A 13,244-nucleotide genomic window follows, 5' to 3' on the forward strand; every position below is an offset into this window, starting at 1 on the left:
ATGTGTGATTGATTGTATAAATGTATTGCGCTTATAGGTAATGGATTCATACATATATACAGGATCTAAATTTTTATACTTCTTTTGATCGTATGATCCCAATATTGCTCTTAGGCTACTTTCACACCAAGACGTTGCGTTTTAGGGGACGTTATGGTCGCATAACGTGCCCCTAACGCAACGCCTGGTGCTCTCTGATGTGGACGTCAGAGTGAGCCGCGTTGTGCAGCTCACTCTGGCGTCCGTGATGCCGTGATGCGCACTCTTGGACGCATGCGGCATCACGTGGTCCCACCCGGCCAATCGCCGCACAGAGCGGCCGCTCCAGGAAGTACACACTGCACGTCACTGAGTGCAGTGAATATTAATTAGCCATGTGCCTGGCCGCTTTCCGCTCCTCCCCAAAATTACTGAGCATGTGCAAGCAGTCTAACAAGTACTGCATGCAGTACGTTGTCTTATGGCGCAGCGTTACTAAGTAACGCAACGTGGGTACTGTGAACAGCCCATTGATTTTTCATTGCTGTGCGGTGGGGTGCGTTACAGGCTGCTCTAACGTGCTCCTGTAATGTCCCACTGTGAAACCAGCCTAAAGGACATTATTCCTGGACATAACCAACTGCTGGTCTAGTTGAGACAGTTGTGGCTACAAGTGGCTCTATTGTACGCATACTAATTGAATGCATGCTAATTGAATACATGCTGGTCTAGGTGAGACAATTGTAGCTACTGGTGTCTCTGTTGTATGCATGCTCACTAGAGCTATTATAAATACCTGCTTGCACCTTAGGATCTTAATTTTTACATTATTTTTGAACATATGATTTTAATACTGCTCTTAAGGTCACTATTCCTGGACATTTGATGTTTATAATTAAAAACTTTCATATTGTGACACTTTTTGAGTAACTCTTCAATTATTAATGTCATTGGATTTTTGTATAACAAACTGCTGGTCTAATTGAGACAATTGTAGCTACTAGTGGCTCTACTGTACACATGCTAATTGAATGCATGCTAATTGTATGCATGCTGGTATAATCGAGACAATTGTGGCTACTAGTGGCTCTATTGTGTGCATGCTCACTAGAGCTGTGATAAATACCTACTTGCACCTTAGGGTCCCTGTCCAAGGACTTTTTTGATGCATCAGCTGCAATTACAGCTCTTTTTATTGTGACATACTGAATATCCCCAGCACAACTTCTTTTCTTATATATATTTTTTTCTCCAGTATTTGGGGTAGTGGGAACCCAGACTCAGTGGTTAGCAGCGGGTGAAAAACATTGGGGCACAACCTCTATAAGCGCCCTCCATCTTTATTCTTGGGACAGATGTTGTCCCCAAGTTTGTTCTGTTCCGAGTCTGCCACCAAAACATGGTTATCCACTATTGGCTCACATAAATGTAGCATTTCCACCTGTAGGTAATGCCATATTCACAGTAGGTCTAAAGTTGCTGTCTCTGTCTCAAATGGCCGTAGTTTTAAGATAAAACATTTTATTAATTGTGGTACGAGGCTTGTAGTATACCTAATTACATGTGGTGCATGTAACCTACAGTATGTGGTATGTACCACATGGCCTCTGCGACAGAGGATAGCGGAGCACTACTTGGGGGCGGACTGGAAGACGCATAACATAACAAATGTGGCTAAGCACTTTGGGGAAGTCCATGGTGGGGACATGACAAGTTTTTTTTTTTGTTCTGTGGGATAGATAGAATTGTACTGTAACATCTGTGGCTGCGGGCACGCCAGGTGTCTCCGCAGCCACCTCGGTTCCCTCTTCAGGGGTGTTTTCCGTTCCGTCGGCGTCTAGCACACCGAGGACGGAATTGTCCTTGTCACATAGGGTTGCTGTGTCGCGTAGACAGGACCTTTATGCTGGGAGGAGGCGCGTCAGCTGACCCGCTGGTCGGCTGACGTCAGAGGGGACTCTCACACCGCTCTGGATTGGCTAATTGTGGTGGGCGCGGCTGTGAGGTCTCCTCTGCTTCTTAAGCCTTCTCTGTTCACTCGCAACCTGTCTGCGGTTGCGAATACATACGTGTTAGCGCTCAGACCTTAGACTAGTGCTTTGATCTGGGAGGAAACCAGGGATTTCACACAAGACTAGGATTATTGTATTACTGTATATTTGATATTCTGTGTATGACTCTGGCTAACCTCTGACTCTGCTCTTGCTTATTGATTCTGTACCTCTGCCCATCTGATCCCGTTGCTGAAACTCTGCCTGAATACTTACTACTCTCTTGCCTACTGATTCTGTACTGTGTCTGTCTCTCAGTTGCCGAACTTAGCCTGTCTGACCTCTCTACTCACCAGTGGGCCCTTGCCGCTGGTGAGGTATTCTTCTAATAGTACCCACCAGCTCCTCTGGTGAGGTTCTGCCAAACTAGTCAGTAACTGTGTTCTAAAAGTACCCACCAGCTCCTCTGGTGAGGTTCTGCCAAATTAGTCAGTTACTGTGTTCTAATAGTTCCCACCAGCTCCTCTGGTGAGGTTCTGCCAAACTAGTCAGTTACTGTGTCCTAATAGTACCCACCAGCTCCTCTGGTGAGGTTCTGCCAAACTAGTCAGTAACTGTGTTCTAATAGTACCCACTAGCTCCTCTGGTGAGGTTCTGCCAAACTAGTCTGCTACTGTGTTCTAATAGTACCCACCAGCTCCTCTGGTGAGGTTCTATCAAACTATCCGTTACTGTGTATTATAGTGCCCACCAGCTCCTCTGGTGAGGCCTAGCTCTGTTCAGTTACTGTTGCACCAAGCACTATACACAATTGCATTACCCTGTTAGCTATACTTGCATTATTGGTGATTCTGCAGAACACCACATAATCAGGAATAGCGTCTGTATTATAGGTGATTCTGCAGATCACATATAATCAGACATCAGCGTTGCTACACCGATCGTTACAGAACCGCAGACCACAAAATTATGGAGACACTGTGCAATCGGGTTGAACTTTTAACCACAACCGTTAACGATCTCATCAAGACGGTTAACTTACAGCAGACCCAGATTGACCAACTAGCTGAGACAGTTAATCGTCTCAAAAATCCCAATGCACAAGTGTCCTCCCACCCTGTTATTGAGCCCAGGATGCCCCCTCCTGAAAAATTTTCAGGGCATCGCTCTGACTTCAGAAATTTTAAGCATCGATGTCTTTCTTATTTTGAGTTACGGCCAGTGTCTTCAGGCACAGAGAGTCAGAGAGTCACACTGATAAAAACCTTATATCAGGTGATTCACAGTCCTGGGCCTACAGTCTCCCTGATGGGCATGAGGCTTTGACCTCTGTTCAGGACTTTTTTAAAACAATGGCAGTTATATATGATGTTCCGGATTTAGCTATGACGTCAGAGAGGAGGCTTAAGACTCTCAGGCAGGGTCATAATTCAGTTGAAAATTATGCCGCTGAGTTTAGAAGGTGGGCGGTTTCGGACAGATGGGGTCAGTATGCCTTGTTAGATTGTTTTTTGTCAGGATTATCTGATGCAGTAGCTGATCTTATGTTAGGTCACCCTGAGCCTAAGTCAATTGATGAGGCCATTTCCCTGGCAATTAAAATTGATCGCCGAGTGCGATATCAGAGGCAGACTCAAGGCAGAACATCAGGGAGACTTGCTTCTGGCATGTTTTCTCCTCCTGTTCCTCCCTCTCCTCCGCCTGATGAGCCGATTCAAATTGGACAGTCTAAGCTCACTGAGGTTGAGAAGAACAGGAGGCGTACCGAGAAACTCTGTCTCTATTGTGCAGAGAAAGAGCATATCGTAGCAAATTGTCCCAAGAAGGCGGAAAACCCCATCGCCTAGGTGTAGCAGGAGGTACTACCCTAGGCGATCCAGTCTTACCTCTAAAGAATAAGCGTGTACTTCTCCCGTGTTCTATTACCTGGGAGGGTCAAGTCCATTCCACCCAGGCCTTTGTAGACTCAGGTTCTGCAGTTAATGTCATGGCATATGACTTTGCCATTAAGTTTGGTTTTCCTCTCCTTCCTGTGGGACGTCAGATTATAGTGACTGCAATGGATGATTCACCATTGCAAGGGAAATTACCACTCACTCAGACTCCGTTATTGTTGTGTCAGTTGGGGGTGTTGCATAAAGAACAGGTACAGTTTTTGGTTCTAGAGATGTCTACCTCCACAGTGATTCTCGGTATGCCGTGGCTTAGAAAACACTCCCCTCAGATTGACTGGAGTTCCAGACAACTGTTAGCCTGGTCCTCCTACTGTCATCCATGTTTGGAGAAAGTCACAGTAGGAGCTACCGAGATCCAAGTGGAGGGGTTACCGTCTCGTTCCTCTAGTTCCTCTGATATTGAAGTCTGGAAGGACTGGGCAACCATGCTGAGCCCATTTCAGCAGGAAGCCCCTGAAGGGAAACCAGATGGAGTTCTATTTGTACCCCTCCAGTTCAGATTTGAGATTCTTCATGTGTTTCACTCCCATAAGAATGCAGGTCATCCTGGGGTTGCCCGTACGCAGGAGTTATTGGACAGATGTATTTGGTGGCCCTCCATTGTGTCTGACTGTAAGGACTTTGTGGGGAACTGTTCTGTTTGTGCCAGGAGCAAACCCTCCAGACAAGCTCCTGTTGGCACCTTACAGTCACTACCTGTGCCAGAACAGCCATGGACACACTTGTCCATGGACTTTATAGGGGAACTACCCAGGTCTCAGGGAAAAACGGTCATATGGGTGGTAGTCGATAGGTTTAGTAAAATGGCCCATTTCATTCCTTTGGACGGACTCCCCTCTGCTCAAGAACTGGCAGAGCTCTTCATTCACCACGTTTTTCGTTTGCATGGTATCCCTGAGAATGTGGTGTCAGATAGGGGAGTCCAGTTCATCTCCAAATTCTGGAGGGCCTTTTGTAATCATCTGGGCATGATCCTATCATTCTCCTCCGGCTACCACCCACAGACGAATGGCCAAACGGAAAGGGTTAACCAGTCCCTAGAACAGTTTCTGAGGTGTTATGTGGCTGACACCCAGACTGAGTGGGCCAAATTCTTGCCATTTGCAGAGTTTGCCCATAATAATTTGAAGAGTTCCTCCTCGGGATTCTCTCCATTTCAGGTTGTGACGGGGAGATCTTCTAAGTTCACTTCTTTGCCGGTGGTGGCATCTCCTTTCCCACCACTGGAGGAGTGGCAGGGAACCTTGAAAGAGATCTGGGCCTTGGTCCAGAAAAATCTCAAGAAGGCTTTTGTGACCCAGAAAAGACAGGCAGACAGGAGATGTTTGGGAGAGTGGGACTTTGCACCGGGGGATCTGGTGTGAGTGTCTACTCGACATTTGGCTCTGAAGCAGCCCTCTGCTAAATTGGGCCCTAGATATATAGGCCCATACCCTGTCTCCAAGAGAATCAATAAGGTCACATATGCTGTTTCACTTCTGTCCAGTTGGAAAGGTGTTAAGACATTTCATGTGTCCTTGTTAAAACCCCCAGTACATGTGGATTCCTCCCCCCCCCTTCCTGTGGTGATTGATGGGGAACCTGAGTAATGAGATAGAGCAAATTTTGGATTCTCGGTTTGTGCGCATCTCTATACAATACCTGGTTCATTGGAGGGGGTATGGGCCTGAGGAGAGATCTTGGGTCCCTAGTCATCGTATGCATGCAGAAGAACTTAGAGAAGAGTTCCATAGGTTGCATCCTGACAGACCTGGTGGCCCGTGTCCAGAGTCCACGCCTCAAGGGGGGGGTACTGTAACATCTGCGGCTGCGGGCACGCCAGGTGTCTCCGCAGCCACCTCGGTTCCCTCTTCAGGGGTGTTTTCCATTCCGTCGGCATCTAGCACACCGAGGACGGAATTGTCCTTGTCACATAGGGTTGCTGTATCGCGCGGCCGCCCGCGTAGACAGGACCTTTATGCTGGGAGGAGGCGCGTCAGCTGACCCGCTGGTCGGCTGACGTCAGAGGGGACTCACGCCGCTCTGGATTGGCTAATTGTGGTGGGCGCGGCTGTGAGGTCTCCTCTGCTTCTTAAGCCTTCTCTGTTCACTCGCAACCTGTCTGTGGTTGCGAATACATACGTGTTAGCGCTCAGACCTTAGACTAGTTTCCGGTGTGCTTTGATCTGGGAGGAAACCAGGGATTTCACACAAGACTAGGATTATTGTATTACTGTATATTTGATATTCTGTGTATGACTCTGGCTAACCTCTGACTCTGCTCTTGCTTATTGATTCTGTACCTCTTCCCATCTGATCCCGTTGCTGAAACTCTGCCTGAATACTTATTACTCTTTTGCCTACTGATTCTGTACTGTATCTGTCTCTCAGTTGCCGAACTTAGCCTGTCTGACCTCTCTACTCACCAGTGGGCCCTTGCCACTGGTGAGGTGTTCTTCTAATAGTACCCACCAGCTCCTCTGGTGAGGTTCTGCCAAACTAGTCAGTAACTGTGTTCTAATAGTACCCACCAGCTCCTCTGGTGAGGTTCTGCCAAACTAGTCAGTTACTGTGTCCTAATAGTACCCACCAGCTCCTCTGGTGAAGTTCTGCCAAACTAGTCAGTAACTGTGTTCTAATAGTACCCACCAGCTCCTCTGGTGAGGTTCTGCCAAACTAGTTTGCTACTGTGTTCTAATAGTACCCACCAGCTCCTCTGGTGAGGTTCTATCAAACTATCCGTTACTGTGTATTATAGTGCCTACCAGCTCCTCTGGCCTAGCTCTGTTCAGTTACTGTTGCACCAAGCACTATACACAATTGCATTACCCTGTTAGCTATACTTGCATTATTGGTGATTCTGCAGATCACCACATAATCAGGTATAGCGTCTGTATTCTAGGTGATTCTGCAGATCACATATAATCAGACATCTGCTTTGCTACACCAATCGTTACATGTACCAACTAAAAGGGGTGGTGACTTGTATAGACTATTGTTGCGGAGGGAGGCCATGTGGATGTTTCAAATGAATACTAGAATTCCACATGGACTGAATGCTAGATGGGACCTGGCAACTATCACATGAGCTCCTCCCCGGCGGGTTCTCTCATCCACTTTCACCGGTTTCCCCATATGGTTTTGTGCATGTCTGCATACTGGAGTTAGATGTTTTTCTGATCCTTCCACATGTTTAAATGACCCAGTTATACTCTTTGCCTCTGCTTCTATTTTCCACATACCTGGGAATGTTTGGAATTTTGCTCCTTCTATTACATTTTGTATTATATTTTATTTTGTATATACATGTTTTTACATTTTGTTTAATTGTTAAGTAAGAAAAGCAGGTTGAGGTGTGTCCATTTGTGCCTCTCCATTTTTGGCTCCCTTCCCTTTGAGGAGGTACACGTGGGTGGGTTATACTCTCTGACACCTCTACTTATATGCTTAGGCTGCCATTTGAATGTTAGGACTGATGTAGTCTGATGTAGTCCGAAACATGTCAGCTTACTGTGCCTGCCAATGATTTTTTGGACAAGTCCATGAATAAAGGTGTTACTCCACAGACAAGTGCGGACCATTCCTTCCTTTTCGTTTACCTTGGAATTCCTTACCAGGTCGAGCACTGTCGTGGACTTTGGTGGGGTGTAGCGGTCTTCACCATACTCAAGCATGCCTGCTGACTGTGATGTAAGGAGTCAAAGTTTAGTTCAATGATGAAATATGGGGGCGGGTCGAATAGCGCCAATACCTGATCTTCGCCGAATATTGCTCGCCCGTGAAGCATTCGGGCCATCTCTATTAATGTTGAAATACAGTAATTCACCGAATCGGCCTGTGTATGTGTGGGGAGCGGGAGTACACACACACTCCTGTGGGAAGACGCGCACACGGTCACCAGGTACACAAGCGAACATACTGCGCATGCGTGGGTAGTATGTCCAGGTCAGGTGACCGTGCATGCTGGCTACATCTTCCAGAGGGAGTGCGTGTGTACTCCCGTGGACATACTGCGCCTGCGCTGACCCCGCGAACCAGGGCTTTGGAATGGGGCCAGTTACAGTTGAATGAAAGGGAGGGGACGCCAGGCCACAGGAGGTGCAGGAAGCCTATGCGCTCCTCCCCACACAAACAGGGCATCAATTTCCAATTTGATTAAGGACCAAGTTATCCTTTAAAAACAAATTAAGACAAAGGCTGATTTACATTAACCACTTCACAACTGAGGGGTTTTACCCCTTGAGCACCAGAGCAATTTTCACCTTTCAGCGCTCCTTCCATTCATTCGTCTATAACTTTATCATTACTTATCGCAATAAAATGAACTATATCTTGTTTTTTCCGCCACCAATTAGGCTTTCTTTAGGTGGGACATTATGCCAAGAATTATTTTATTCTAAATGTGTTTTAACCACCCTGGCGTTCTATTAAGATCGCCAGGGCGGCTGCGGGAGGGTTTTTTTTAAATTAAAAAAAAACTATTTCATGCAGCCAACTGAAAGTTGGCTGCATGAAAGCCCACTAGAGGGCGCTCCGGAGGCGTTCTTCCGATCGCCTCCGGCGCCCAGAATAAACAAGGAAGGCCGCAATGAGCGGCCTTCCTTGTTTTGTTTAGATCGTCGCCATAGCGACGAGCGGAGTGACGTCATGGACGTCAGCCGACGTCCTGACGCCAGCCGCCTCCGATCCAGCCCTTAGCGCTGGCCGGAAATTTTTGTTCCGGCTACGCTGGGCTCAGGCGGCTGGGGGGACCCTCTTTCGCCGCTGCTCGCGGCGAATCGCCGCAGAGCGGCGGCGATCGGGCAGCACACGCGGCTGGCAAAGTGCCGGCTGCGTGTGCTGCTCTTTATTTGAACAAAATCGGCCCAGCAGGGCCTGAGCGGCAGCCATCGGCGGTGATGGACGAGCTGAGCTCGTCCATACCGCTAAGATGGTTAATGGGAAAATAGGAAAAAATGTTTTTAAATAACGCATGCTACTTTAACCACAGTCTTTCTACCTCTTACGGACCAGAGCCTTTTTTTCCATTCAGACCACTGCAGATTTAACGGTTTATTGCTCGGTCATACAACCTACTATCTAAATTAATTTTCCCTTCTTTTCTTGTCACTAATACAGCTTTCTTTTGGTGCTATTTGATTGCTGCTGCGATTTTTAGTTTTCATTATACATCAAAAAACACATGAATTTTGTCAAAAAATGATTTTTTTTAACTTTCTGTGATAAAATTTGTCAAATAAAGTAACATTTCTGTGTACATTTTTGCCCACATTTATTGTGCTACATGTCTTTGATTAAAAAAGAAACCATTCAGTGTATACATTTTTACATTTGAAGCATCTCTGACTTTTCTGAGCACCTGTCATGTTTCATGAGGTGCTAAAATTCCAGGATAGTATAAATACCCCCCAAATGACCCCATTTTGGAAAGAAGACATCCCAAAGTATTCACTGAGAGGCATGGTGAGTTCATAGAAGATTTTATTATTGTCACAAGTTAGTGGAAAATGACACTTTGTGAAAAAAACAATAAAAATCAATTTCCGCTAACTTTTGACAAAAAATAAAATCTTCTATGAACTCGTCATACACCTTGGGGTGTCTTTTTTTCTAAAATGGGGTAACTTGTGGGGTTCCTATACTGCCCTGGCATTTTAGGGGCCCAAAACCGTGAGGAGTAGTCTGGAAACCAAATGCCTCAAAATGACTGTTCAGGGGTATGAGCATCTGCAAATTTTGATGACAGGTGGTCTATGAGGGGGCGAATGTTGTGGAACCGGTCATAAGCAGGGTGGCCTCTTAGATGACAAGGTTGTATTGGGCCTGATCTGATGGATAGGAGTGCTAGGTGGGTGACAGGAGGTGATTGATGGGTGTCTCAGGGGGTGATTAGAGGGGGAAAATGGATGCAATCAATGCACTGGGGAGGTAATCGGGGGTCTGAGGGGGATCTGAGGGTTTGGCCGAGTGATCAGGAGCCTACACAGGGCAAATTAGGGCCTGATCTGATGGGTAGGTGTGCTAGGGGGTGACAGGTGGTGACGGGAGGTGATTGATGGGTGTCTCAAGTTGTGATTAGAGGGGGGAATAGATGCAAGCAATGCACTGGCGAGGTGATCAGGGCTGGAGTCTGAGGGTGTGGGCGGATGATTGGGTGCCCTAGGGGCAGATAGGGGTCTGATCTGATGGGTAGCAGTGACAGGGGGTGATTGATGGGTGATCAGTGGGTGATTAGATGGCAGAACAGATGTAAACAATGCACTTTGGAGGTGATCTGAGGGTGGGTCTGCAGGTGATCTGATGGTGTGGGTGGGTGAGCAGATGCCCGTAAGAGGCAGGTTAGGATCTGATCTGATGGGTGGCAGTGACAGGTGGTGATGGGGGATTACAGGGGAGGATAGATGTATACAGTACACAGGGGGGGGGGGGGGGTCTAAGGGTGTTCTGAGGGTGTGGGCGGGTGATTGGGTGCCCTAGGAGCAGATAGGGGTCTGATCTGATGAGTAGCAGTGACAGGTGTTGACAGGGGGTGATTGATGGGTGATCAGTGGGTGATTAGATGGCAGAACAGATGTAAACAATGCACTTTGGAGGTGATCTGAGGGTGGGTCTGCGGGCGATCTGAGGGTGCGGGCGGGTGATCAGATGCCCGTAAGAGGCAGGTTATGGTCTGATTTGATGGGTGGCAGTGACAGGGGGTGATTGATGGGGGATTACAGGGGAGGATAGATGTATACAGTACACGGGGGGGGGGGGGGGGTTGTGGGGAGGATCTGAGGGTGTGGGGGGTGATCAGGAGCCCCCAGGGGGCAGTGTTAGTGACAGGGGGTGATTGACGGGTGATTGACTGGTGATTAGTGGGGAGAATAGATGTAAACAGTACACAGGGGGGGGGGGGGTCTGGGGAGGATCTGAGGGTGTGGGTGGTGATCATGAGCCCCCAGGGGGCAGATTAGGACCTAATAAAAAAATAGCGCTGACAGATAGTGACAGGGAGGGATTGATGGGTGATTAGGGGGACCACCAGGGCAGGAGGCAGCCTGTATAATGCGCTTTGTATACATTACAAAGCGTATTATACACTTGTATGGCGTCGCCGGTGGGCGGAGCCTGTTGCCAGGGGCTGCGCGAGTCGCCAGTGACGCGATCGCTATCCCTACAAGCCGAAAGGAGCCGCCGCCGTTCAGCGTATTGCGGTCCTTTAGGCGTCCACTTTGCCGCCGCCCATCGGCTGTGGGCGGTCAGCAAGTATTTAATTAAAATCAATGAAATTTATTTGCCCATTTGTCCCGGTTATTACACTGTTTAAATTATGTCCCTATCACAATGTTTGGCGCCAATATTTTATTTGGAAATAAAGGTGCATTTTTTTCAGCTTTGCATCCATCCCTAATTACAAGCCCATAGTTTATAAAGTAACAGTGTTGTACCCTCTTGACATAAATATTTAAAGAGTTCAGTCCCTAAGGTAACTATTTATGTTTTTTTTTATTATAATTTTTTTTTTTCTTTTTATTACAAAAAAAAATAAAGTGTAAAAGTGTGTATTTGTATATGAAAAATGTTTTGGACATAGTTTTACTATTTGGCCACAAGATGGCCACAGTAATTTTTTGTTCATGCGACCTGTAAGCGTCAGAAGTACGCTTACAGGACGTTCAATGAGGCTGGGAAACTTTTTTTTTTTTCTTCACAATGATCGCGCTGCTTCTCATAGAAGCAGCCGATCATTGCTGGGGGGCTGAGATCAACGAACGGGAACGTTTTTTCCCGTTCATTAATCTCCGGGCGAGCGGCCGGTGGCGTGCGTGCGCGCATGAGCGAATGGGAGCGCGGGCAGCGGCAATAGCGGCGGGAGGTGCGCATATCTACGCTCCTAGTGGGGAAAGGGTGTTAAAAGGAGCATAGATATACGCACACGTGTTGGTAAAGTGGTTAACCTTTTGCCGACCGCGTCACGCCGGTGGGCGTGGCCGCGGCGGCAGCCCCAGGACCGCCTAACGCCAATTGGCGTAAAGTCCTGGGGCCAGCTAATGCAGGAGATCGCGCGCATGATACGCGCGCATCTCCTGCTTGGGGGGCGGAGCTCCGCCCCGCCTTCAGTCTCCGAGCGGCAGTAGCCGCTCGGGAGACTGTTAGACGGCGAGATCGCCGTCTATTTCTGTGTACAGCGCTGCGATCGGCTGCAGTGCTGTACTGGGGACAAGAGAGCGATCGGCTCTCATAGGCAGAAGCCTATGACAGCCGATCGCCGTAATTGGCTGGCTGCGGGGAGGGAGGTAGGGAGGGAACTTATGTAAACAAACAGTGATTTTTCAATAAAAATCACTAACAATAATATTTATATTAAAAAAATAAACATGTGGGGGGGCGATCAGACCCCACCAACAGAGAGCTCGGTTGGTGGGGAGAAAAGGGGAGGAAGATCACTTGGGTGCTGTGTTGTGCGGCCCTGCAGTTTGGCCTTAAAGCTGCAGTGGCCATTTAAGCAAAAAAAGGCCTGGTCGTTTGGGGGGTTTGACACTGCAGTCTTCAAGAGGTTAATGTAACATAGGTTTATTACTGTATAAAGATTAAGAAGTGTAAAAGTAGATTTATGCATCCTGCAAGGCCAGGATTTTTTTTCTTGTTACTTGAGACTTCTAGCTAACTGAGTTCTCGATAATGGGGGTTTTACTTTATTACACTTCCATATTGTTAGAGTTCTTTTCACTGTAAAAAATTGCTATTGAGGTTTATGAGCAATGTTAGACATTCACAGATGGCTACATACTGAGATAGCAAAATAATTGTACTGGTTTGTCATGCAACTATTTTTTTTCTCTTCAGATAAGTGAAACTTAACCTTAAATAATGAGGAGCAGCCTAATAGCTATCCTTATTATAGTTTTATTTATTGTGAATTCCACTTACTATCTATTTGCTGATATAGCTATATCTTTTACTTCAATGTACAGATCCAGAGCTTTGAGCAAAATCGTGCACTTGAATATGGACCATTATCTCCTATCAAAGATCCAGTTAAAGAATATATGAAGTTAACAGGAGGTGGTACACTGCACTATGTGATGAGTTTTATGTAAGTCAAATTATCACAAACGTCACGTTGAGGGCCCGTTTCCACTATCGCGAATCTGCATGCGTTTCCTGCATGCAGATTCGCACAGCCAATACAAGTGGATGTGCCTGTTTCCACTTGTCAGTTTTCCTGAGCGTTTTTCTGTGCAGGATTTTTCTGCACGGCAGAGCCCTCAGAATTCGCCTGCGTGTGGAATGCATGCGAATCGCGGCTAATGTATTTAATAGGGAAATCGCCTGCGGCTTTGGCATGCGAATTTTC

General features: G+C 47.1%; 1 protein-coding gene across 9 annotated transcripts in view; it reads left to right on the plus strand.

Moving 5' to 3' along the window:
- The window catches only part of CCDC88B (coiled-coil domain containing 88B), a 948,743-nt gene that overhangs the window by 42,902 nt on the left and 892,597 nt on the right, over positions 1 to 13,244 (plus strand). For 8 of the 9 annotated variants that reach the window (XR_011024965.1, XM_068261744.1, XM_068261745.1 and 5 more), the window contains exon 2: positions 12,862 to 12,983. The exons of the other annotated variant lie outside the window; for it this stretch is intronic. Coding sequence is in view for 7 of the 8 variants with exons in the window: in XM_068261744.1 (XP_068117845.1) it covers positions 12,862 to 12,983 (122 nt within the window). In the remaining variant the exon portion in view is untranslated. The remainder of the gene's footprint in view (positions 1 to 12,861; positions 12,984 to 13,244) is intronic. 9 annotated transcript variants of the gene reach the window in all.

This window comes from Hyperolius riggenbachi, chromosome 11, assembly GCF_040937935.1.
Source record: "Hyperolius riggenbachi isolate aHypRig1 chromosome 11, aHypRig1.pri, whole genome shotgun sequence".
Lineage (NCBI taxonomy): Eukaryota > Metazoa > Chordata > Amphibia > Anura > Hyperoliidae > Hyperolius > Hyperolius riggenbachi.